We start from the raw sequence: 27,484 nt of genomic DNA, 5'->3' as shown, positions 1-27,484 counted from the left end.
CATACCTCTAGCAAAATACTGAATTTTAAACATTAAATGTAAAAGATTACCGTGGCAGCATTTAAAACAGAACCCTGCATCCACAAACAGCTGCCAAAATATTAATTTACATGGTGGACTTTGTTACAAAAGCCATTACTAATCACGAAACTCACTGATGCAAGGTATATTGAAGCAAACCACTCAATATTGTAAAAGATTAGCTATAGGGAAAATAAGAACATTAGTTCCATTAGAAAAGGTAAAAATGCATAAATAACAAAAGGTTTGATGTCTCACGACCCAAATCGACCTTTAACGACCCGAAGTTAAGAAGAAGCACCTGTTTCTGGCGGAGGACAGAGAAATCACTCAGGTTCTCCCCGGCCAACTGCGCTTAGCACCCTTCACAACTACCGAGCAATCCCTTATCTGATCTTTATCGACAGAAAGAAAGTAGCAGCCTGCCTAGATCAAGAAACTCTCTCTATGGCAGCCAGTATTCAAATGATGCATAAAGCATATGCAGAAAACAGTGTTATGGAATATATTTTTGTTAAACTACTAACTTTTGATTAAATGGTTGGCTAATGCCCCAAAGTAACAGATACCCTTCCTAAAATAAATCATTCCATCGATAACTGTGTATGCGCTCGTTTACACGCACAAACACGTGACCCTTTTGGCCTCTTAGTAATCTCTCCCACTCAGCAGGGACTTGTGGCAACAAGCTTCCGTCAAAACGTACTTCGGGTCTGGTTTGAGATGCACTGCCCTTCCCGTGTTATTAAAAAGCGAGGGGAGAAGAAAGCAATAGTTAAACTCTTTTTGGCTTCTCGCCCTTTCTTCTGGGCACCACGGAGGCGTCTCCGAGAGGCAGGCTCTGCCTCAGCTCCTTCCGGACACACAAACGCCCACCAACAAAGCGGGCGCTGAACGCTCCCAATCCGCGGCTCCCCGCCGGGTCCTTAGATTCGGGATCCCGCCCGAAGCGCCGGTGTCGCTGGGAGCTCAGTGACACCTACAAGAGCGCAGCAGAACTAAACACGGGACGAGGACGCGGGTTCCCGGGGGGCCGGCAGGATTTCCTGCAGCCACGGAAGCAGCCGCCGCCGCCGCCCGGAGACAACTCACCTCCTTCCGTGAGGTCTTGGGTGCGCACGTCCCCGACACACTCGGCGCCGTCCCCCCGAGCGGGGCCCCCAGGGAGTCTCCTCCCGCTCCTCAGCAGAGTCTCTGCGGGCTCCCGCCCGTCCCGGCGGCTCCACACGGCGCACGGCTCCTTTGCTGCCGGCGAGGGCCCGTGCTCGGCGCTCGCGGCAGCGGCGCCGCCCGGCGGCGCATCCAGCCTGTCCTGGGCATCCCCGCCGCGGCCCGGCCTGGCGCGGCCCGGCGGCTCGTCCGCCGGCGGGCAGCGGGGCTCCGCGGCGGGCGGCGGCTCCGCGGGGCCGGCCCGTCGCTTCTTGCACGGCAGCATCTTCAGCGACAGCGACATCCCGCCCGCGCGGCCCGGGCCCCGCCCCGCGACAGTGAGCGCGGCCGCTCCCGCAGCGGCCCCGGCCCGCGCCCGCGCCTGCCCCCGCGCCGCGCGCCCATCGCCCTGGCCCGCGGCCTCCGACCGGAAGCGGAAGTGACGCCGCGGGCCGAGCGCGGACAACGGCGCGCATGCGCGCTCGGGCGGCCGCGGGGAGAAGGCACCGCCATATTCGCGAGCGGGCGGCGGCCATATTGACTGTGGGCAGGCGAGGGACGAGGGCTTTCCCGCTTGCACGAGGGAAGGGTCGGAGGGGGCCCGGCGGTGCCGAGGACCCGCTCCGGGCGGACTTGAGAGCTGCCACGTGACTCGAGGGCAGCGCGGAGGCCGCCCCGCCATGTTGGTTGCGGGCAGCGCTGAGGAGCCGCCATGTTGGTTGTTTGCGGGCCCGGCCCCCGCGCCCTCCCCCTCCTGCCGAGTCACTGCGGGAGCGCGGGGCGAGGCTGGGCCTCCGCGGTGACGTCAGGCACGGGGGCGGGGCGGTGACGTCAGGGGCGGGGCGGGGCGCGCGGGGGCGGGGCCTGCGCTGCATCAGGAGGGACCAGGCGGCGGCTCCTGCATCCCGCTCGGAGCATCCCCAGGGCGCGGCCGCAGCCGCAGCGGCCATGGCCGAGATCACCAGCGTCCAGCCCGGCTTGGGTGAGTGCGGCCGGCCCCGTCCCTGGCCCGGCCCCGTCCCGCGGTGTCTGGCCCGCTGCCAGGGGCTGGGCTGGGCTCGGCCCGGGGGGACGTGGGGGCTCCGCTCCCGGCTGCGGGGGGCGCCCTCCCTCCTCCCCCCCGTGCGGGCGGCGGCGCTGGGCCGGCCCCGGCCCCGGCCCCGGCCCCGACCCCGACCCCATCCCCGGGGGCGCGGGAGCAGGTGCGGGCGGGATGACGTGATGTCTATTCCGGGCCAGGCCGCGCTGCCGCCGCCGGAGCCTTTGTTCGCGCCTCCCGGGGGGCAGAGCGGGCGGCCCGCCCTGGAGCATCGCCCGGGAGGGGCCGAGGAGGCGCTGGGCGAGACCCCGGATCCTGGCACCACAGCAGGCCGCGCTTAGGCCCCGGTGGCACAGCCTGGGGTAGGGGAGCTGGGCGCGGCGGCACCGGGAGGTCCAGCCCACGCGGGGTTTCCGAGTTGAACGGAAAGGCGAGCTGATAAGGGGCGTCGGGCCACGAGCGTCGCCAGCGCAGAGAGAGGCTGAGCGAGCGCGTCGCCGCGCTCCTCAGTCCGGTCCCGTGGTTCAAACACAATTTCCACCTCCTCTTTTATCCTCTAGCATTTATCGCTTCTTCCGCACGTCGTCTGTCCCATCCGGTGCGCAGCGCGTCTCTTGACACGCGGGTCTACGCAGTCGTTGAGCCTGGGCGCTGCATACAAGCACACTTTTGCCAGGGAGACTTGATAGGTTATTACAATGGTGTTAAAAACACTCGATAAATTAAGAAAAGCAAAAGAATAGTAAGTTGCACGTTCTTATAGGTAAATAACTACAAACCTGCTGAAATCTCCTTATGTGGTGGCTCTTGTTCAAATTGGGATGCTAGTAGCATGGTATGAGCTTTACAAGCAACTGGAACAAGATCCCTGCCCCAGAGAGCTCACAAATTAAACGTACTTCGTGCATCATTCTTGCTACCTAAAGTATAGGGCTGTCTAACAAATGATATGGCACCCTAAGTAAAACCTATCGCAGCTAACGTCTGTATCCAGAACGAGGAGTACTCGCTGTTGTGGTTCCTTGTGCGTGCCTGAAGGAAAATGTTCTACATCAGGGGACGTTGAAAATACTTCTTTTTGTCATTCATGCCAAAGGTCTTATCTACAAACAAACTTGCAATGCTTTCACTACAAGTTCATTTTTAAACCAATTTCATTCAACCTGTGCAAATCATGATGTGGACGCTTTTAAAGCAGATTAAAATGGCTTTCAGTTGACTTGGTATGTATATCAAAATTCTTGAGGAATTTACGTAAACTAAATTAATAAAGGATACCTCGACTAAATGAGTATCCGCAAAAAGCTTAACTAAATTAGTTTAAAAACCAAATTTAGCCAACTTGGCGCAAATCTGTGTGCAGAAAAAGACAAATAATGTCACTAATGCTAATGTGAATCAGCTTTACAGAGGACAATGTAGAATATGTCTACCTGACAGCCTGCCATGCAGTCTAGATTCCAGAGATGCCTGGGCTACTTTGAATCTGGTGAGCTAAGCTAGCCTGCACTAAGCTTCATGTTGCTGTAGCTGGAATTACCGCTAGAGCCAAAGCTAGCTTGGGTTTGTCCAGACTATACTGCTGTTTGCAGTGTGGACATACCTTTAGTTAATATAATGTTTCACATCTGTAGCATGTCCTTGGCCTTATACCTCCAGTCTACAAACCATCCCAGAGTGACTGGGCCTTTCATTCATACAGCTCAGTAGTTTTGCCTGAAACAATTGCTCTTATTGGGTGCCTATACAAGTGTCGGAGCAGCCTCACTGCACGATAATTACAGCAGACTCCATGTCGTATGTATCAGCATCCCTATGCTGAAAAAAAGGCAGGGGCACTTTAACTAAAGCGCGTTTGACAGACTTTAGTTAAAGAGCCCCTGCTGCCATTTTTCAGCATGGGGACCCTGATACACAAGACACTCTGGGTGCTTTAATTAGAGCAGCTCTTGTAGGCACTCAAATTTATTCTTTTAGTTTCATAGATTGTAAGGGGCTGGAAGGGACCTCGCAACATCATTGGGTCCAGCCCCGCCACACTAGGCAGGAAAGACAACTGGGGTCATAGTTGGTACGGTCGGAAGGGACCTGAGCAGATCATCAAGTCCGACCCCCTGCCATGGCAGGAAGTGACCTCAGCAATGTGACCATCCAGTCTCCTCTTAAAGATTTCCAGGGTAGGTGATTGTACCACATCTGGAGGGAGCTTATTCCACAGTCTGGACACTAATTATGAAGATGTATTTCAGACTCAACATTAGGAAAAAAGTCTTCCAGGATTTTGTGGTCATTACCCCTAGTTTTTCCCAAGGGTGCCCTGGTGAACAGTTGTTCACCGAGCCCTTGATGTATTCCCCTGGTGTAGTAGTAAGCTGCTACCAAGTCCCCTCTCAGCCTTTTCTTTTGTAGGCTGAAGAGTCCCAAATCCCTCAGTCTTTCCTTGTACGCCTTGCCATGCAAGTCTCTGATCATATGGGTGGCCCTTCTCTGGACTCTCTCAAGCTTTACCACATCCATGTCGAAGTGCAGCGCTCAGAAGTGGACTCAGTACTCCAGCTGCAGTCTCACCAGTACCAAGTAAAGCAGTAGAATCACTTCCTTGGTTTTGCTCAAGACGCATCAGTTGATGCATGCCAGAGTATTGTTTGTCCTGCTGGCTACAGCATTGTGCTGGTGGCTCATATTCATACTATGGCCTATTATTACCCCTAGATCTCTTTCAGTTGTGTTGCTAGTCTGTTTGGCGCCACCGAGTGTGTATGTTGGGGATTGTTCGTCCCCAGATGGAGCACTTTACACTTCTCTCACATATAGGAAGGATGTCTTTGAGCGAGACAGTAATTGAATGCAAGACAGATGAGAGCCATAAGAATGTAAGAGATGCTGAATCAGGCCACAGGTCTGTCCAGCAGAATATCCCATCTCACACAGCAGCAGGGACTGGATGTTAAGGGAAAGTGTGGTTTTTTTTGTTTTTTTTTTATATAGCCTGTCTGGACTGATCTTTCCTTCTTCACCTCTTCCCTTGTGGTTTCTAGCATTTAGAGGCCTAGGAAGTCCTAATTTAGAAGCTGCGACCATAACTTATTACGTTTAAGATCTACTGATGGACCTTTCCTTCGTGAATTTGTCTCGTCCTCTTTTGAATCTCCTTAAATTGCCAGTCTATACAACATCTTATGGCAATATGTTTCACAAGTTAATTACAAGCTGAGTGGAAAGAGAACTTCCTTTTGGTAGTTGTAAACTCTCTTCCTAATCATGTTGTTGTACAGCTCCTTATTGTAGAAGTGAGACAGATTAGAAATAGTAAATCCCTCTTTATTGTCTCTATGCTGCTCATTATTTTATAGGCTTCTGTCATATCTTTCCTTGTACAGAAACCTCTCCGTACCCCTGATCATCCTTGCCCTCCTCTGTACATTTTCTACCTCTATTATATGCTTTTGGAGGTGGGTGGACTGGAACTGCACGCGGTATTCCAGGTGGTGGTGTACGGTGGATTAATACAGTGATGTGGCGTTCTGTTTTCAGTTCCATTCTTAATATACCCTAACACACTCCATTTGCCTTTTTGATGTCTGCTGAACACTGGACTGATGTTTTCAAAGAACTATCCCAATAATTCTTCTTCTAGAGCTGTGTTGGTCAAAATGCATATGACTTGGATCTGATTTTAAAAGACAAGGAAGCCTGGTCTCTAGCTAGTACTCCAAAGAAGAAAAGTCCTTTGAAAATGCATGTTTTAGGTCTGATTTTCTCCCTCATTAATTTGGTTATATGCCTGTAACTCCATTTAAGTCAATGGTGTGACGCACATTAACATGCTATAATAGAGTGAAGAATTAGGCCTCTCACATTAGGTGGTGTTGCCCATGAGGAAGAAAAAAAAATGTTTTTATCTGTTTGTTTTAGAGCAGACCCTAATGATCCCCGCAAGGACATGGTTCTCACTGTGTGAGGCAGCCTAGATGCACAAAGAAAGTCCCTTCCATGAAGACCTTTCAATCTGAAAGGGCAAAAAGATTAGAGGAAGAGGAATGTTCTTCATAAGCAGTACTGTACAGTAGGATCATCTGAAAACATTCATTTATTGTGGGTTTGTTTTTTTGTTTTTTGTTTTCCTAGTCTGGCTGGTCTCACCATCACTTTGTTAGACGGGGATTAGCTGATTGGAAGGTCCGAAGAAAAGAGAAGGGACACTGAATGGAGGCAGATAAGAGAGACAAAGAAGGGAAGAAGGAAAGAATGAAGGAAACCAGTAGATCATGAAGAGCACTAGGAGTTAGGCTAAGATGCAGAAATTGATTGAGAGACTGCTAGAACACAAATTTAGTCAGGAAATAGGAAAGACTTCAGAATAAGCATTGGAAAACTCTCATGCTCTTAAATGGAGACATCCAGAGTTGGTTTTTATCAGTTATTTTTAACTTTCATTTGGTGCTTACATACTTGAGCCTTGTCTGCAGTGCTGCAATTTATGACACGTTGGGTCAGTACATCCATGACATGCATCCTCTTGTAGTCACTAGGAGAGCTCCTAGAAGATCCACAGGATAAGTGCATTAATGAAATATGGGTGTCTCCATCTCCTGGAGTGGACAGAAAAAGCCTGGTACTTTACATCCCTGGAATTGGCGTATTTCAGATACTGTACACATCAGGGCTCTTTTTCTGCCTTCCTTGTCTGCTGCTAGTTATTTCCCCAAACTGGTAACATTTTAGAAGTCTGCAGTAGAATATATTCAACTTCTTTATGTTATAATGGGCATACCCAAAATTATTCACAATTTCTGCGGACTTCTGCATGTTCCTTATGTAGAAAAGAAAAGTCTCACTCCTTTTATGTAGTACCACACAGTCAAGAAATAAGCAGGACTGAACACAGGATTGGACAGCTATATAAAAGACTAAAAACATCCATAGTTACAACAGTATGTCTTGGAGGGGATATGAATCCATTGGCCCCACAGCATAAGCCAACCTCTGATTAATGGGGCTTAAAGAAGAAACCTCTCTCACTTACAGGGTCTTTCTTAACTGCCTCCTGTGAGTTTCCATGAATCTTCTCCTGAAGCACATAGTACTAAATTCTCTTAGACAGGAGGCTAGACAGATCAGTAGTCTGATGCAGTTTGGCAATGACTCTGTATCTAACACACTTGGGTTTTCTCTCCCTGCACAGTCCTCTGGAGGAAAAATAGAACCATGATACCCAAGGTCTTTGGAGAGTTCTTGTCAACTGCACCACAGTCACTGGGTTCGATAATGTTTACTACTTTTGGTTAGAATGACCTTACAGTTAAGACCAGGGAGGTAGAAGTCCTAGTAAAATAAAAATTGTTGAATGAAAAATTAAAATGAAAATTAAGCCTTTTAGGAAAAATAGCCTTTTCAGCTAAGAGAGTTGTTTACTTTTTGTTTGTTTTCCCCGCTTCTCATTTCCCATCTGGAGGTGGTCTAAAAACAATAGCAAGAAGCTTCTATTGCAGGCTTTGAGGATTATATTTTATTTCCCATATGACCACTGCATATTCTTCCAGTAGTTAGTTATGCTTAGTATTTTAGCAGAATTGCAAACTCAAGAAGTTATAGCGCCCATGTAATAAAGACATATATTTTGAGATCAAAATGAGCAAGAACAAGGATTTTGGCACCCTCTTTGTCTGTGGTGTATAACCTCAAATATCTAGAAAGGGGCGAATTGTAGAAATTTATGCAAATTAGCTATGAGATTATTTACTGCTTTTCAAAGGGAAAGCGCAAATAAAATTGCTACATAGGAAGCAGCATGGAGCCTGCTGAAACTCTGAACAGGGAGTATTAATAATGAAACAAAGACCAGTCCATGTTGCCATTTTGCCCCCTCCTTCCACAGTACTCTGACCAGGGCACTAAAGGAGCTTGTTATGCTTCTGGAGAGGGATAATTCATATGAAACGTTTAGAACCTAGCAGGGTCCCTGGGGTTATCTGGACAGCATGGAAGGAGGGAACTATTTAAGGAGACTAACAGTGCCTATTAGAAGATGATTAATTTTTGAGCATCTGCATAAAATACACCAGCCAGTATCTCAATTCTGACATCTGAAATTGGAAGCATGTGTAGTGATGGTGCTGGTCTTTTCCTCCCGTTCTATCTGTAGCATCTCTTATAATGCTGTGCCTACAGTCTGTTATACAAAATACAATACATGCAACTAAGCTGCCTTGCTAGAAAAATATTTGTATACAGGGCTGACTGATGCTATTTTTCTTATGACACGCCTGTTTGATACACTTAATGTTAATTGTATACATATAACCTTTTAAAAGCATGTTTGTTGCAGCATCTCTTCCACTACTGACTGCTGCTTCTTATAGGACTGTGCAGGTCTCTGCATGTGGGGTGAGGTGGAGGCAGGATTTTCTCCCCACAACTACTCTCAAGCTGTGGTACACGCACTTATAACAGCAAAATGAGATTGTGCAGAATTTCATATCATGGTCTGCTGTCTTATGCAGTTAGAAATGAAGCTGTCATCTGGGTTATTATGAGAAGAGAAATTCACATTTTAGAGCTGCTGCTTCACACTGTCAGAGGACTAAGGGCCCTTGTCTACAGTTACCCATTTTACTGAAAAACTGCATGCTGTTGCTAACACTAGTTGGAGTGCTAATGTTGGTATGGCACAAGTAGCAGATGGTATTTTTTTTTATTACCAGGTCATGTTCTAAACAATTTAGGTGACAAAGTGCTTTAAACACTGATGGCTGGCTGAACTCCTAGTCTAATGTTCCCTTTGATGGAGCTGGCAACTGGAAATTTCAAGAAAGTATTGTATGCACCTATGGTAGGAAAAGTGTGCATTGGGCAAAATTTACATCATAAGAACCAATAGCAAAGATGCTGCTGAGTAGCTGCTAAGTCATAAGTGTAGACAGGACTCACCATTGTGTCATGAAAAACCTACCTGAACAAGTTTTCAATTCAAGTGGTAAAAGCTTGCAAAACCTGTGAAAATTATGTAAGAACAAGTCCACTTTAGGCTATTTAAATTATAGCTTTTAGTTTCCAAACCATAGCAACGGTTTATATAAAAGTCCCAGCATATGAAGATGATTTATAATCCTGTGCCAAACATTTCAAGGACAAAACTTGAATCAATTGTTACACAACTCAGGATTATAAATAAATTGTCTAACTACTTATTGTAGTTGTTGGCAGCATAGTAGAATAGAGTAATATTTTTAAAGAAGCCATAAAAAAGTGTAAAGACTCCTCTTTAAATCAAGAAATTGCAGGTCACTGAAGCATTTCTCTTGGAGCTGTGCTGACACCAATGGTGATGGTACACTAAGTGGAGTTGGTGGGATACGACAATCAAAAAAAGTAGACGTTTTTATTAAGTGAAACTTGGGTTAGCTATGGCAAAGGAGTAGGAAATGTCTCCATGGCAAAAAATAAATCGAGGAAAACATTTAAGGTTCCTAATGAGTTTGCCATAAAGAACATAGAATAAAAAATTTTTCATGTTAATTTGATAGCATCACTGATTGTACTAGGTTCTGCACAGATACAGAAACCTTGGGGGCACTGGCTCATCCCAGATTGTTTTGTTGTCTTTGCAGATGTCTCTCCAGTTGTAGCAGGGCTCATTGGTGCTACTGTCCTTGTAGTTTCCGTCTCAGTAACGGTATTTGTGTGGACATGCTGCCACCAACAAGCAGAAAAAAAGCACAAAAACCCTCCTTACAAATTCATTCATATGCTGAAAGGCATCAGTATCTACCCGGAGACCTTGAGTAACAAGAAGAAAATTAACCGTATCCGGAGAGACAAGAATGGCACTGCCAAGGATACCGGAAAAGGAAACCTCTTGGTGGATGCTGCTGAGGCTGGCTTACTGGGCTCTGAGAAGACCCCAGATGGACTTAATGCAACCCCCTGTGTTGATCAGCTCCCAATAAAAATGGATTTTGGAGATGAACTAAGTCCAGATCAAAGCCTCACCCCAGGTGGGAGTAAAACCTCCTCCCCATCTTCCCCAGAGGAGGATGTCCTGCTGGGAGAACTGACTTTCTCAGTGGACTACAACTTTCCCAAAAAAGCATTGGTGGTGACCATTCAAGAAGCCCATGGGCTGCCCATGATGGATGAGCATACACAGAGCTCTGATCCCTACATAAAGATGACAATTCTTCCAGACAAAAGGCACCGAGTCAAGACTCGTGTGCTTCGCAAGACCTTGGACCCTGTCTTTGATGAGACTTTCACCTTCTACGGGATCCCCTACAGCCAGCTCCAGGATTTGGTGCTCCACTTCCTGGTGTTGAGCTTTGATCGTTTCTCACGAGATGATGTGATTGGAGAAGTCATGGTGCCGCTTGCTGGGGTAGATCCAAGCACTGGAAAGGTCCAGCTCACTAGGGAGATCATCAAAAGGAACATACAAGTAAGTGACTTGTTTTAGTTTGGAGAGATGCTTTGTGCTGTATATGCTTGTAACCCCTTGTAACATGATCCCCAATTAGGCTGTTCTTTTGCTGGGGAGGACTCGGTGTGTCTAAGAATGATGAATACTGTGACCCTGACTTGCATGCGTAGCTCTTACTTGCACTAGTCTCAGCAAAGTCAATGAGAACGCTTGTGTAAGAACGGCTGTCAGGATTGGACTTCATATTTTTGTGTAATTTGGCTGAAAGCCAAAGTCGTGTGCCTGTCCTCTGACATAGTGCTCAGTAATCAAACTTCCCATTTAATCTGTATATTGCTTCACACACCTAGGTGTTACAGTTACAAAAGTAATTTCCAGCATGTTACTAACCAAAACAGTGAAGCATGGAGGACAGCAGCCTGGAGGAAGATTTTTAGGATGCCTTAAGTGCTGGTTGTTCTGGTAACTTGCTGTTGTAGATTCTCATTGTCCTCTGCTTTGGGTTTAATGTTTTATTTTTCCTTTGTTTAATATCCATCAGGCAAACTTAAAAATAAATTATATTTGAGTAATTAACCTTTGACATGGATTGACTTGTTTTAGTATAACATTTCTAAAGTGAAAATAGTTTAGTGCTGATTTCATCTTAAATTGCAAATTTAATGCGCTAGGGACAGAAATTTCAGAGAGGGTTTGCTTGAGCAATGCCTTTGCATTAAAATTATAGGTGCTCGGCCTGTCTGAAATCAGCCTGGAGGTATCTAGAACTAGTACTGCAAATAATATTTGAGCTAAATAAACTGCTGATAAAACACACAGCTGTTTTGTTGTTGTTGTTGTTGTAATTACATCCTGAAAATCAGTCTGTGTTATTCCTGTGGCGAGATTTTTTTTTTTTTATGTTGCCAAAATTTCTAGTTTCTCTCAAAACAAAAACCAAAGCTAAGCACTCAATAGCTTCTCAGTAAATCCTCCAGTTGGAGACTTGGAATATGCCATACTAACCCACTGAAACATTACAGATTTGACAGAAAGTTTCTTATTTAGTTTTTGGGAAAGGGGAATTGTTGCTAACTGGAGGTCTCCATTCTGGGACAGGCAGAAAGTAAGGCAGTATGACAACATGGATTGCTGTCTATAAAAGCTTGTGTCCCTCCAAACTAGTCAGTTTTCAAGGTACCACCTTGGCATACCTCCTGCCTGAATTCAGACTAACATGGTAGGTTGCCCGCCTCTCTGATTCTGAAAAGCAATTAATTTAGGCCACTGTCTCTTTCACTGGGAAGGACTTAATGCAGCTGTCTGACTGGGTGAGGTGATGTGTGACCATCTCTAGGTCAAATGTGCCTGCCGTTGATATGAAAAGAAATGGACTGGCTGTGACAAGCTAAACAGTAGGGATGCCAGGCAGTTAGTAATGTATAGCTGTGCTTCTATAGTTTTGCAGTTCTCTGTGCTTTGGCAATGGAAGAGTGATCTGCATAATCACCGAATGATAATTTTTCAATATCCAGCAAACATACATGGCTGCTAGATGGCGAAAGATGAGGGGGAAAGATTTTTCACCAGTACCTTAATTCTTCTTTACTGGCTTTGGGCAGCTCAAAAGGACATTAAAATACCCATTTTTGTTGAACTTCTGCAAGCTCTTCAGAGAAGGAGCAACCAGCACTACAGAGGTTCTGCAAAGTGCTGTGGCCCATGGAGTGGCTCTGGGAGGTGACCCCAGTTTAGAGAGAGCCTCAGAGCTATTTAAGTTATATCAGTAGAGGTGCACAAGACTGCTGTTGGTTGCTCAGGGGATGATCTCACCAGAGCTATAAGCAGGTCGTACCTCTGTGCTTACACTGTTAGATCTATCTACAGCCTTGGCTAGTATTGATCATGAGATGCTGCTGACTCATCTGGTACTTGGCAGGGGCAGGCATTCTCTTACAGATGGATGTCTTTATTCTTTTGGAGATGTTCCAGAGAGCCATAATGGGTGGTTGCACACTTTCCCCAAGGACTGCCCTCTTTTAGGGGCTCCATCATCACTGTTCTTGTTCAACGTGTTGAAGCCCTGGAGGAGATTGAGATGGATATACTGTGCCCTCTTTTCGCTTTTTCACTAGGTCCTCTCAGTGCTGTTCGTCAATATTGTAATGTCTGGTTGCAAAAGGGCCCAGAATGAAAACCAGCAAATAGCATGTTGAAGTTAAAATTAAAATTGTTTCTAACTTTGGGACTGCCCAAGAGTTCCCACTGACATAGTATGTGGCAACTCAGCCTTTAGAAAAGGCATCCTGCCAGTGCACATTATACTAGAACTCCAAGCTCTGCATCAGCTGCCATTTCGCATCTGGATGCAGTAAAAGGATTTGGTCATTTATACAGAAAAGCAGTTTAGGACTTGGAATCATCCACTTTGCAGAAGATACTTCTTCCTCCTTTATCCTGCCATGACAGCTTGTTAATCAGAGATATTTTGGCTTTATCAACAGGTCTGGGATTTTCCACTGCCCCTACCCTCTCCACTGCTTAATGGGATGAGGTTATTTTAAAACATGCTTGCTGGTGATGGTCCAAAATATGCCATTGTACCAGCCATCCAAAGCTGGAGTGCAGTAATGTTCCAGCATAATCTTCTTGCACTTCCACATACTTGTACCATTGGATGGGCAGACAAGCTACACCTTCCTGACCCCTTGGTATTGCCAGAACAGCAAAGAGGACTTGCACGGTGTAACAGACTTGGGCCTACAGCACAGTGCTGTGTTGACTATTGGATACCATATGCTGAAATCTAATCCTGAGGGAGCAGCTAGAACCTGACCTATTGCTTTTAGAGTGTAAGACAAAATGCATCACTTGGTGCAGGTTGTTTCTCAATTGTGAAAAGGCCTTATCCCTGGGAATTAGTATCTTGAATGGCCAGGGGTGGATAGCAGGGTGGGAGCAGTCATGCACCTGACATCCCCACCCCCCTTTGATTCCTGCTTCACCCAAACTTTCAAACCAGCTTCCTTGGAGGGGCAGTGGCATTTCTATTCAGGCAGCACTGAGGGAGTCCTGACTAATCTCTTCACTTCACAGCTATTAACAGTTCTCTCTCCTTTTTAATAGTCTGTATGGTCTACTTTTCAAACTATTTTTTTTTTTCTTCTACAACTTTGCTGGCTGTTAGCTATTTCTGGTAATGTCTGTCTTCTATTTCACAGCTCTGCAAATTTTGTTTTTAGCTCTAGCTAGAAACCTTAACTCAGGTGTGGTAATATTAGCTCGTGTAGAAATGATGACACCGAAGTATTTGAGACAGTCAGGATGCTCAAGACTAGATTATTTTGATTAATCTGAATAAGATGCACATTTAACTATAATGACTATAGTACTAGCAAAACAATATATTTTTACTATTGTTGCCTAGTTTGGGTTTTTCTAAACTCTCTCTATATAATCTAGTATACGAGTGCACATTCTAATAAAATTATATTTGTTTCTGCTTTTATCTTAAACTGAATAATGTAGCACCAGGCCCCTACCTTATTAATAAAGCTTCTTGTTTCTCTGTAACTGGAGGAGGAAAAATGTTGTGCTCTATCTGACCATGCACTGTACCATCTGTACCCCTTCTGCTCAAAACCCTCGCTCTGCCCATGTGGTTCATCACCTTTTTGGACCGTGACTTCTTAAAAACAATGGTGGCTGCTTTAGGCAGTACAAGCATTGTTTCTTAAGGAGGGGAATGTTAAATTCAGTCCTGTAAAATACTATTTCTTCCCCAGATACTGCAGCAATGTGCAACAGAGAATGGTGTATAATAAATACATGTGGTAATGGAAGACAGAAACTAGGCCAAGAATTGGGGTCAGCAGACTAACTGCAGATTCTCCGTAAAGGCAGCCTTGGGAAACAGCCAGTTAAAACCCTTTTATAAGTCGTACGTAGAGTGGCAGCATTATAAGATGCAGAACTCTGCGTCTTGCTTCTAATTTTATGTGTACGACTTTTAAAAATAAATTCCTTGAAGGGACTGTGAAACTCAGTGAGTTTGTTAGGAGGAAAAATTGCAGAATAGTTTTGAGTGATTGATTTCTCCCCATATTTTACAGGTTAAAAGACAGATATGCAAATTCTAGCACCTGGGTTTACTCCTGATAGCTCTCTGAGCAGACTGACATGCTCAAGTAATATGCTCACAAGCACAATGAGAAGGTGGAACGTGCATTCAAATTCTCACTTGCCTTTAACGGTTGGTTTATTTTGGCTACTTAGCGCTCAGAATCGGTAGGGCACGGGATTCTCCTCTTCATTGTCTGCTTTCGGCTGTTGTAAATTGTTGCTGTGTTCTATTAAACAGCTGCATTGTATTTCTAGGGTTAAATTATGTGCCAGCTGGAAACAAATGGTCATTAGAATCCTTCTTCAGGAATTGTATAGAAATTATAAAACAAGCACCTCCATCATCTTGTTAGTGGTTTAGACAATTCAACTGTCAGTTGTGCGGTGGTGTTTCTCACGGCTGTTCCACTGTTTCCTGTCCAGACAGGTCGCTGCTGTAACTGTTCCTGTCGGTCCAGCCTTGTTACTGTTCCCTCACAAACTGCCTGTCGGATGGAGTTAACATCTTTTGACAGAAATGACTTGCTAGGATACATACTGGACTCATTTAATCTAACTGAATGAATGGTTAACAAAAGAATGAAACAAACCTGGTAACTGTAGGTACTTCATCTCAAAGAGTTGCCCTAGACTTCCTGAAAAGAAGTACCTTTCTCTGTATTGTTTTTGTGTATGTAGCTCCCTAGTAACCACTGCAACTTTGCTTGTTCCCAGCTTTATCTTGCTGCTGTTCAGAGAGAAGTAGAGTGCTGTTATTCAGGCTGGAAGTTCAAGATTGTAAAATCTAGGGCATTCTGCAGTGAGTAAAAAAGGCACCAGCCCTTCACAACCCAGGAGGGTATTCACTGAATATCCACAGATTGTCTAACCCTTGGCAACACTAGTTTATTTCCACCTTATTATTTCCTTCCCCAGTAGCTTGTCCTTTTATGCAGATCCAGAAGGATAGTGCCAAGAAGCCGCTGAATAAGACTCTGCTGCAGTCAAAGGGAACTCCTGTTCCCTTCACGTTCTCCTAACGCTGACCTGAGAACATTTTTGAATTGTGGTAAAACACAGGTTACTGAATCAGAGCCTCTCAATGCTTCTCCTTATTCACTGATTTTTTTTTTTTGAGGAGTTTCTACATTCATATCAGAGATCATGGACTCTGGGATAGCATCCACCCCCCCCCCCCCCACCAGACAGAGACACTTTATGGCTTTATCTAATTGGTTTAATTGGTTTGTGTTTTGTTAATGTAATTAACTAACAACCAGGAATGACTGATCAGCATTGCTCAAGTTATCTTTCATACATATAGTCTAAATTATTAGATACCAGAGTGATAATTGTGTCTAGGCATCACAAATAAAAAAACCTCAATCTAAATAAAACATGTAGGCCCACTTGTCTAGGCAAGGATACATGTAAGCAACATAACTATAATCATCAAATGGCATTTAATTTCAATGACAGCTCCACACTTCTGAAGAGGTGTATAATTCTACAAATGTCAAAACAGTTGTGACTGAAGCCTTCTTATCAATACAACACAAAATATGGAGTATGACATGAAGAGTTTATTGAATTTTCAAAGTAAAGACATCTGTAAAGCTGCAGGCCCTAATAGATACTCCTAACTCTTTCTATAAGAAAAGTTATTATGTCCTACTCACCACGTTCACAACATTTGTAACTGCTTCCAACTAACAGAAACAACAACATTCTCTTATGAAGGTTGCATTTATTGTCGATCCCCTCAAAAAAGAAAAATTCAGCATGTGGCTCTTCCTGCACCGTTTTCCTCCTTGACGGGGATGGCAGACACCTCAGGAAAAAACCTTGCTAACAGTCTGGCCTTGTGCTGCCTGCCTACAATTACATGCACAGATCAATCTAGTTTTAAGTATCATCAGATAGTGGGTAGCAACATAAGGAGACTATTAAATATGATTCACTTCTTTCAGTTGCACAAAAACATACTCATCCTAAGCCTTAATTCCAAAAGGGCATTTCATAGTTTCTCCTGAGATTTTTTTTAAATCTGTAACCCTAGAAGCTTTCCTTTGTGGTTCTTATTTCTGAGCCCTTGAAGAGGCTACTCTCTGTCCCTCTTCTTACCCATCTTAAAACCCCAAGCATGATCTTTTGGTCTACTGGGATTCAAAATTAGCAGCTATAACATTACCCTCCTTGCTAGGAGCCTGTTAAGATATCACAACTTAACTGACAGTTTGCAAATGGGTTTACATTTGCACTGAAGGGTTGAATGCATCACTTGACAGGAACCAGCCCTCAAAACTCCATTTAGGTATCTCTCTGATACAATTTTGCTGATAGCCAGCTGTTTCACACCCATTGATAGTAAACCAATTTCCAATGATAGCAAATAAGCAAAATTGATATATAACAGGGGTCTTGAACATGTAGCCCTGATCCAATGTGTGGGGTTTCTCATGGGCTGGACTAACCATGGCTGCTGGATCCTCGTAAGTGGCAGCATTAATTGCTGGCTGTTTTGGTACAGCTCTGGAGCACAGAGAGTTATTGCTGCTTGCCTCCTTTCCCCGCCATCCTTGCCTGCTTTTAAAAACTGCCATCAAGTCCCTGGGTTCCAGAGCTGTGCTGAAACAGCGACTCCAGCAGCTGCAAGGATTAATGCTGCTCCTGCCTCTCTCCTGCCCCACAACCCATAACGGGGCCTGTGGGGCCCAACAAGTTTGAAAGTTATTGGATTCAAGCTCCTAAAAGTGCCTTGAGACTCCCAGATTCCTCAGGCCACGTAAACATCCACTGATTTCACTAGGAGTTTTATGGCTACATTCCTGGGAGTATCTGAGCCTTGAGTGTCTAATGGCCTCTTTAGGCACCCAAGTACTGAGTTTAGGTTCTCAGAGCTGCTTGAATGCTACCCATGCCTGTAGGTACCTAAACTAAGTTTTCACTAATAAACTACCCTTGGTATTTAAATGTCTGTATCAGGGCATGCCACAGAATCATAGGACTGGGAAGGACCTCAAGGGTCACCTAGTCCAACCCCTGCACAGATGCATGGTTCAGTATTCCTAAACCATGCCCAAAGGCCTGTTGGGACTCTTCTTAAAAATCATCAGTGGATTCCACAAGTTCCCCAGGTGCTTGTTCTGTTGTCCTATAGTTCTTACAGTTAGGAAGTGTTTTCCTGAGATTTAAGCTAAATCGGCTTTGCTGCAGTTTAAAGCCATCACCTTGTGTCCTCTGTAGCAAAGGAGAACAGCTGTTCTCCCTCTTCCTTATTCACAGAAGTTTAGGGCTGGAAGGGACCTTGTGAAATCATGAAGTCCAGCCCCGCTGTTCTAGGTAGGAAAGACTTCTGGGGTCAAATGACACGCACCTTGCTGGGGTTCAGTCTCCTGTTGAATATCTCCAGGGTAGGTGCCTGCACCACCCCTGCTGGGAGTCTATTCCAGGGTCTGGACACACAAACAATGAAGAAGTTTTTCCTTATATCCAGTTCCTTATGACAGTCTTTCAAGTACTTGAAAACTGCTATTGCATCCCCTTTCTCCCTTGAACATCCTTTTCTCCAGCCTAAACATGTTTAATTCTCTCAGCCTTTCCTTGTGCAGCCTGCATTCCAACCCCTTTATCACCTTTGTGGCTCAAATCTAGTGATCACACATGGTAAAAATGTTGTATTAACTCCTACGAGGACTGATTTTTTCCTCTGAATCAATGAGCTGACAAAAAATAATTAGGATTTTATTCATGTAGATTTTCCAGTTGATAATTATAGCGGACTGTATTGAAATGTACTTGTCCCTAAAGAGAGAGAAACCTGTAGGTCCTGCCCTGGAGAATTGCCTCTGGTATAAATTTAAGACATATATTACCTGCATCTCTTGGAGCTGTTGTACCTCTGAACTTGGAGGCAGTGTTCCTGATCCTTTTTCTACAGTACACTGTGGCAAAGGTTCAGAACGATGTAAAAGGCTCTTCTAGTGCGTCTTCCTTAAGTAGAAATATCAGCATTAGGATATTAGCATTTAGCAATCTAGGTGAAATAAGAAGGGAGCCATAACTTCCTCACAACTGCTTATGACCCCTCAGGTTGAGAATCCCTAGTTTTTATAAATTATTTCTGCTTCTCTTTCACAGAAGTGCATTAGCAGAGGAGAGCTGCAAGTCTCACTGTCTTACCAGCCTGTTGCACAGAGAATGACTGTTGTGGTGCTGAAAGCTAGACATTTGCCGAAGATGGATATCACCGGTCTCTCAGGTAGAAGCTATTTACTTCAGCCTACGACTGGTCTGTTGCACTCCACTTGATGCCATTTTTCTTTTTGCCTGTAAACAAACCAAATGCTGTTCAGTGGGGTGATAACTAACTCCCGGTTGTTGATCAGTTGCTGATCGATCAGTTGCAACTCCTCAATTACATTTGAAGCGTTTGCTCTTCTATTTAATGCCTCCAAGGCAATGCCTAAAAATTAAAATCTACCCTACATGGGCAACATAGAAAGCAACTTGTGGCATGTACAAAAGAGAACTGATTGCTGTGGCAAAGGACAAGACAAGGGTTGAGAGGACAAGACAAAAAGCTTCAATATGGTTTATATACTAGTGAGAGTAAGATGGGGATGAAAAATTCTCTGTAGAGTTTGAAAACAAATTTTTTAAAGCAATTTAAAGAGTAGCTTCTGATTCTGTCACCTCCAATCTCAGCATTTTCTTTGTACTATATCTTCCTGTTCCCCCTCCTTGTTACCCTCCTTCCTGAATATGGTGGACTGACAAATGTGACAACATTAGGAAGTGGAAGTAGCAAATGCACGAGTCAGGTTATGTGACAGGACCATATAATTTCAACAGCAGTAAAAATTGATGTGTTTCTGTGAGATCATAGGGGAATGCAGGTATAGGTAGTACATGGCTATCAGGTTATCTGTTGAGAATTGGAGAAGTTGTAGGGAGGCTCAGTAGCTTTACCTGTCAGTATAATCGGTCCTTCCTGCCCAGAGCAGCACTGCTCCTCACAAATTGCTGCTGTTGCCACCCACAGCTACCTCAAATCCATACTGTAAGATGGATCATGAGACAATGCTCAATATTATTTCTAGTTTTTGCTGGATAGCATTTTGATGGGACATGCGACACTTTACAGGGCTGCTGTTCAGCCTTCAGTCCTGCCCAGCCACAGCCCCTCATTTCCTTGAATCCCAAACGTTTTAAGATCCAGTGTCATCCTCTTTCACCACTGGCAAGTTTTACTGTTTTTATAGATTTTCTCCGCTTTTCTGCTCTCTTAGGAAGGATGTAACCTGTGTGGTGGGCCAGTAGAGGGCGCTGCTGTGCTGAGCCGCCCGCCTCACTGCACCCAACCAAAAATCACGCTTCAGGTGCCTCCCTTGGGGTGCCTACATCTGGCCAACCCCTTCCTGGAGCACATCCGCAAGCCTGGGGTAACCACTGCCACCACCCAGGCTTTGCTCTTTATTAGGGCTCTGTGTCATCTGGGGTACACAGACCCTGTAGACCTTGGGGGTGCTTAGCCCACCATGGTATTTTGGGCTGCTTCCTTCAGCCTGATGCATTCACAAGTAGCCTCCTGTATGGGAGGAAAGTAAAAAGCCATGCCCACCTTAGCCAGCCAAGCAAAAGGGCTATAAAGGCTAGTCTCACCCTCATAAGCATTTACAGCAAGGTGTGCTATAACAGATAGCTTTATTGATCCAAGAGGGAGAGAGTGAAGAGGGAATACAAAACAACAGGAACTTGAAAGAAAACCTGCTTGAGCAAAACAGAGTGGGCTTGTATGCGTCTAGTTCACTTAATCCTAAATTACTAGCTAAATTTCAGGTAAGTTACTTGCATGTTCCTCCAGAGACTGATGGAGCTCTGGGGGCTTTTTGCTTGTTTCAGCATCCCCCCTCCCATAAAAGGTCTACCCCTCCCAAGAGGGAGTGACTCATTTTATTAGTTTTTTGACCTCATCACTAAGTTCCAACCAAAACCCAGCATCCTCAGAACATGGCTGATGCAGGCCAGTTAGTTTGAAAAACATCAGCAACCTGCTGGTGGAGTGACTAGTGCCTCACAGGTATTTGGGCAGGAAGGAGAAGCAAGTCCCCCCCCTCCCAACGGAATCACCTAGGCCAGGGGTTGTCAATGGGGGGGGTACGCATACCCCTGAGGGTACTAGAGAAGGCCCTAGGAGGTATGCATGGGTGGATGGGGATGGAGCACCACCATGCACTATCCCGTGAATGCAGGGGGCGGGGGAAGCTCGCACATGGTGGCTGTCGCCGCTCTGCATCCAGCTGCGTGCCAGCTCCGTGCCACCCCCACCCCCACTTCAGGGGGGTGCGCTGCTCCGCGTCCAGCCACGGGGGGGTACAATGATGCAAAAAGGTTGAAAACCCGTGACCAAGTGACCAGGTGGATTCCGCAGCCAGAGTTTGAAACTGGGGTGGGCAGACTGAGTAGGGAGGCCATCAAAAAGGGGGATTTCTCCACAACCTAATCCTAGCTTGCTTTCTTGAAGCCTGATATTTTACCTCAGCCCAAAACTTATAAAAAACAAATCTTACTGTCGAAATTTCTCGCGTGCATCGCTATCTATGGGATAGTTTATTTGAGCAATCATTACTTTACTTCAAAACCTTCATCTGCAGTTTTACAAGGCTCAGTTCTTTCCCTCATATAATATGTTATCTATATCAGTGGTTCCCAACCCTTTTTTGTGCCGCGGACCCACACAGGAGCAGCGGAGCCATCTGCCTCCCTCCTGGGGCCTGCCCTGACCCCCAGCTTTAACCCAGCACGTCACTGCCAGTGACAGAAGCTGCTTTCCCAGGCAGACCAACGGGGAGCCAAGCAGGGGCTCATGCCACAACCTGGCAGCCAACTCTTTGTGGCCCAGTACTGGGCCGCAGCCCAGTGGTTGGGAACCTCTGATCTATATGAAACAACATGAGCCATAATTCCAAATAGGTGGATGACACCCAATTCCATCTCTCCAAAGACAACTGGAAATAAGGACCATTCCCCAGCCTTCTTAAAGCCCACCTGGAACCAGCACCTAGATGAAGAGCAAGACTGAGCTGAGGCTCACAGGTACAGCCAAGCTTTTTGAGGAATTTGCTTCCTCTTTGATGTCCCCCATTATAAGGACATCTGGCCTCAAAATTTTAGGTTGGTCTGCAGCTCTAGGGTGTTTGGACTGAAGTAGTTACTATGGTAAAATTACTCACTTCCATCAAGGACTGGCCATAGTACTGTACTTGCTCCTATTAGTGTCCTCATTATCATGAGCTATCTATTTGGTACTGTTGCAATTAATTACTGCAGTTCACACTTAGGAGTGATGCTGTACCCATGGAAAGAGTTCTTATTGACACATACTGCAGCAGTGAACCTGCTGGGCACCACAGACTGATATAAATACATCACTGCTGTGCATTTCTCTAAACTCGGGCTTCATTGACTATAGAGCCAAGTTCAAAGGCTTTTTTGATATTCAAGGTCTTCTACTTTGTTGGACTCAATACCATCTTTCCATCTGCAACTAGGAATTCACACCTCAGCTGTAAAACTTCTTGCCTGAAGGAAAAGTCTCCATACAGAGAAGCCAACTTGCAAGTAACCCGGGACAGAAATAATTGGAGGCATCATCAGCCTGAACTGCAGAACTTATCTTTCATCCTAGACTTTTGTGGGTTTCTGTAAACATATGCAGCACAGCCAACAAGCCCCCCCATAAACATACATAGAGATGCAAAAATCATATACTCAAACTGTTTTTCTTGCAGCCCGGAAAGAAAGCCGAATTAGTTGACTATAAGGTGGTATTATCCACAGGAGAAGGCTGAGAGGCAATCTTGTGGCTGCCTACAAACTTATCAGGGGGGCCAGTAGGCAATAAGGGACACTCTGTTTATCAGGGCGCCCCTCAAGGTTACCAGGAATAATGGCCACAAACTGAAAGAGAACAGATTTAGATTGGACATAAGGAAGAAATTCTTTATGGTAAGAGTTGCCAAATTATGGAATGGGCTTCCAAGGGAGGTGGTGCTTTCCCCTACCCTGGAGGTGTTCAAGAGGAGGTTAGACAGGCATCTGGCTGGGGTTACCTAACCCCAGTGCTTTTTCCTGCCTGGAGCAGGGGGTTGGACCTGAAGACCTGCCAGGTCCCTTCCGACTCTAGATATCTATGAAATCTATTATTAAATGGGAGGCAGAATGCTGGATGAAGCTAGTCATAATTATTAAACAACCAGCTAAATATAAAATAGAGAGTTAACAACAAAACTAGCTTAATATAAAAATCACTGGTGGTAAAAATCTGAATTACAAAACAATTGGTGATGTGATAAATACCTTCAGGGTAATCACACACAGCTATCTCGATCACCTGGTAAGCTAAGCCTGTTAAAATAAAATGTGCTTTAAGATAAGATGCAAGATCATCAAAGGACAGAGAACACAAGCCATATGCATCGAATGGAATGTATGGAAAGGCTGAATCTTGGAAAGACATTACTGAAAACGACTTGGGAATCATTGTGGACAAATTGAACTCTTTGTTAAGTGGCAAAAATGGCCAAGGCAGTCTTTGGATTTAGGAAGAGGGTAGTAGTAAGACTTGGAAAGTGACTTTTACCTCCATATAATGGCATTGGTTAAAGCAACTATTAAAATATGGCATGTGTTAGTTTTGTTAACATAAAAAGATACCTTCTAAAACCTGGAGATAAGGGCCCAAAATTATTGGAGACTTGTGGGGGAGGGAACACCCCATGAACAATGCAGAGAATTCAGTCTGTCTATTTTACAAGAAAGATGACTTGAGGATATAGAAGTACCTTAAGGGGAAAAAATACATGCACTAACGTGCTCTTAACCAGATGAAATAAGGCCTAACAAGAACCAATAGAAGTTAAAGCCAGTAACATTCAGAGTAGAAGAAAGGCACAGATATTTAAAAGTGATGCAATTAACCACTGAACAAACTACAATGGAAGTGCAGAACCTCCAAATCGGATGTCTTCATTTTTAGAAAGGATGTAGTCAAGTCTCTTGAGTTCAATACCAGGGAAACTGGATGAATTCTGCGGTTTCTTTGGGATAGGGTGAACTATGTGATTTAATGGTTCATTCTGGCTTAAAAATCTATGAATGAGATTCATAGATAAAGATGAGGCAAGGATTTTTTGTGGGTGTTACCGTATATTTAACCAACTGCACAGTCGGGAGGGACACAGACAAGCTTTTGGGTACCACTTTGCCTTTCCTCAAGATTCCTCAGATCTGGAGAGCTTGTTTATGTCCCCCCCAACCATAGAGTTGGTCCAACAAAAGATGTCACCCACAAAAATACTTGCCCCTCATATTTTTCCTGGAACATTGTAGCTGCAGCATCACCCCAACTCTGCCACAAAAGAGAGGCAAGTCTTCCTTGACCTCTCAAATGCAGAATGAAAGGCCTTACAATTCTCTAGACCAGCAAGGAAACCTCCAATAACAAAGCAAGGGTAAGATTTTTTTTCCCCTGTGTGAAAAAAATCCCACCCCCAAGCCAGGATTTGCTTGAAAAGGGAAAGATACCAGAGGAGGCAGAAAGGAGAGAAAAAAATTCACCCAGACATTTTCCAAGGAATGCTGCTGGGCTGTGTTAATTGGCTTTTTCTCTTTTTTTTTTTTTCCTGGCAGATCCCTACGTTAAGGTGAACGTTTATTATGGTAGAAAGCGCATAGCGAAAAAGAAGACCCACGTGAAGAAGTGCACTTTGAATCCTGTCTTCAATGAGTCCTTCATTTATGATATCCCAGTGGATCTCCTTCCCGACATCAGCATTGAATTCCTAGTCATTGATTTCGACCGCACCACAAAAAACGAGGTGGTGGGACGGCTGATTTTGGGAGCGCACAGCATCACCACAGCGGGCGTGGAACACTGGCGAGAGGTGTGCGAGAACCCCCGGAAGCCAGTTGCCAAATGGCACAGCCTGAGCGAATACTAGCAGAGGCTGTGGCAGCGAGCGCTGGCCAAGAGAACAGACTTAAACCTTGTTTTAGTCGTAGAACTAAACTTTCATAAGAAGCAGCTGATTGGTTATTTAGTGATGTGATTTTGCAGGGCACTAAAATTCTAAAAAGCATTAAAATTTAAAAATACCACAAATATATATAACAGTGTAGTCACGCTATTGCATGCCTAATACAAACTAAAATTAGTATAACTGCCAATATCAAGTTGCAGATTTTAATACAATTATCTGTCACTATCGAAGTTGTGTTTGTGCCGAACTGTCTTTGCTGGTATTCACCAAAACTGGTCTCTCTATTAGGCTTCTCCCAAAGTTTCTGAAATCTGTTGTTTCACCTCTAGTTTCTTGTTAGTTTGTCTGCCCATTGATTCTTGCAGTTCACTTCTTTGCTGATTTGGGAGCACTAACTGCATTTCCATATATGAAGGTTTAGTATTCTGCACTGGTGCAAAGAGATACAGGGAAGAACAGTTCTATCTAAGGAAAAAACCAGCCTGTTACCTGGTACCAGAATATTTCTATTTGTGCTGTATTTGCTATGGAGCTATAAAGTGATTTGCATCTAAAACTGAAATACTAAGAAACTGATCACTGCTTTTGCCACATGGAGGTTCTGGAGAAATATTTGTATTATGACGGACTCTGGAAAGCACCAGCCTGCATTTTTTTCCAACCCTATATGTATATGTTGGGTTCAGGCAAAATGATCTACACTAAAGACGTGAGATCAAATTGTAGGAAGGCTGATGTTTTAAAAGTTTATAAATTCTACATGACCGTTACCCAATACCTTAAATCAGGCAGCAAAATATTGGAGAGTGAGTCTTCAAGTCAATTAAATAAATTAAACAGTAATCATATGTTCCTTAATTGGACTAGAAATAACATTTTATATTCTACAGTTGGTCTAAATAGCCCGTATTCAAAGGGTTAAACAATTTACATAGAAACAAATGTTTTCACAAAATATCTTTTAGTTTCTCAAAAAAGCTAGTTTTCAGAAGTACAAAACAGTTTTAAACTACTTAACTATAAGGTATTGACTTCCGAAAAGTAGAACATGCTTGCTCTCTCCTGTGGATGGAATGTAAAACCATGACTGGATAAATGTGTTTAGCACTATGCAAGTTAAGCCTGAATAGTTTAATTTTAAACAAGTTCATAGAACTAAGTTCTGCAAAGGTCAGTTGAGCTTGGAGGTAGTTGCATTTAGATCTTACTGTAAAAACACTGCTCTAAACTTGTAAACAAGATGACTGTACTTTGAAAAAGTAATTTGAGTTGGTTTCTTATATTCAGACTGGGAGATGTAAAAAGACAAGTGGCAGCAAACAAATAATTTTAAAGATTATTGGCAAGCGAAGCATGAACAGTTTACAACAAAATATAGTAAACAATCCCTCTGCAGGAATTTGCCTTTTATTTTTTTTTAATTCTATATCTTAAAAATACAAAGCAGATTGAGTGGGCAGAAAAGCAAACAGAAGACTGCAAGTTTTCAGTGTTCATTAAGTTGATTCCACGGAGCCAGTCTGGTCTGTGCCCCGTGGAATGTAAATAATGTATTATAAGTAATTTTTTTTAAACCATTTAACTATTTGCAGTACTTGACCACTGAATTTTAGAGCCCTGTCGAAAAAGTGATCCTCACCACTTTCTTACTATTGAAAGTAGATTAAACTGAGCAAGTCTTACCCTTCGGTTCCCTTTCCAGCCACAATGTAAAGCAATTGCTGCTGCAAGGACTCTTCACGTAGACAACCTGCACAACACCTGCCATTTATGTCCCAGTAGCTCTTCCTGACAACGCGTCTTTGAAAGGCTGAATCTTCTCACTGGTAGCTTTCATTGCTTGTTAGGTACACCTTTCAAGACAGACTTTCATTTGAACTGTGAAAAGTGTTAACGGGTCAGGGAGTAATAGCAGTTACTTAGAAACAGGATTTCAGTTTCAAAGCCTTACAAGTGCAGGTAAATGCAATGCGAGTTTCCCCATGCACTCTACTGGGAAACCTGAATCCTGATTATGAGGATTTGTGCTTGAGGTTAGAGTAGATTTTGATCTACGTCTTAATTCCTTTGTAGCTTATATACTACTAGTGGCTCTCTACCATGACCAGGAGAACAGATTCTCCTCTAGACGTTCAGTGCAAATATATTAGATTTCTGTTTTTCCTCACTAAGCAGTCTGGTTATTAAAGGCTATTGAATGTCACTGGTCCTCCGGGGAACCATATTTTTCCCTCCCCATCGCAGAAATATTACTAGGATACATTCTATTCAAATGTTCCTTTTTTTTCTTCAATGTAAAGAGTATGCTTAAGCCTAGATCACCTCCTTATTCTGATTCCTTTAGTTGAAAAGGAAAGATGAACTCGTCAAGGAAATGTGCTCAGGGTAAATAGACTTAGGCTTATTGGGCAGATATGAGTAGCTCCATTACTCCTCAGGAATAATGGGAAACTGAAGATGTGCAGATAATTTTTCTTTGGTGTAAAACTGACAGTTAGTGACAGCTGCCTCACCGTGGAATCTCTCAAATGTGGTTTCTTTACCTTGTGTCTTCTATTGTAAAATTAACTTGGACAGTTTCAACTTTGTGTTAAAAGAAAAAAAGCAAAAGAACTAACTTGAAATTTGTGAAACTGCATAATGCTGTATGCTAATCCTACAATATGTAATGCTATCTTGTATGTTGAATTTGTTAACGCACATTGAGTGTGCAAATAAAGATTGATTCACTTTAAA

At 44.1% G+C, this 27,484-nt stretch overlaps 2 protein-coding genes across 4 annotated transcripts in view; one reads left to right on the top strand and one right to left on the bottom strand.

The window, feature by feature from the left end:
- Window positions 1–1,547, bottom strand: part of LOC102562264 (GON-4-like protein) — a 34,580-nt gene extending 33,033 nt beyond the window's left edge. For 2 of the 3 annotated variants that reach the window (XM_006271607.4, XM_014597810.3), the window contains exon 1: window positions 1,114–1,541. In XM_006271607.4, coding sequence (XP_006271669.2) covers window positions 1,114–1,474 — 361 coding nt within the window. In that variant the 5' untranslated portion in view covers window positions 1,475–1,541. Of the gene's footprint in view, window positions 1–1,113 lie in introns of all 3 variants that reach the window. The other variant, XM_019493192.2, reaches the window with a different exon arrangement.
- A 468-nt stretch (window positions 1,548–2,015) lies between these two features.
- Window positions 2,016–27,484, top strand: SYT11 (synaptotagmin 11). Its single transcript, XM_006271608.4, has 4 exons — window positions 2,016–2,152; window positions 9,820–10,643; window positions 18,846–18,966; window positions 24,399–27,484. The coding sequence occupies exons 1-4, from the start codon at window positions 2,119–2,121 to the stop codon at window positions 24,707–24,709; spliced, it is 1,290 nt and encodes a 429-aa protein (XP_006271670.1). The 5' UTR covers window positions 2,016–2,118; the 3' UTR covers window positions 24,710–27,484.

The sequence above is a fragment of the Alligator mississippiensis genome, chromosome 15, assembly GCF_030867095.1.
Source record: "Alligator mississippiensis isolate rAllMis1 chromosome 15, rAllMis1, whole genome shotgun sequence".
Classification (NCBI taxonomy): domain Eukaryota; kingdom Metazoa; phylum Chordata; order Crocodylia; family Alligatoridae; genus Alligator; species Alligator mississippiensis.
The sequence above is the reverse complement of the archived record's forward strand: the minus strand, read 5'-3'. Positions and strand labels throughout refer to the sequence as shown.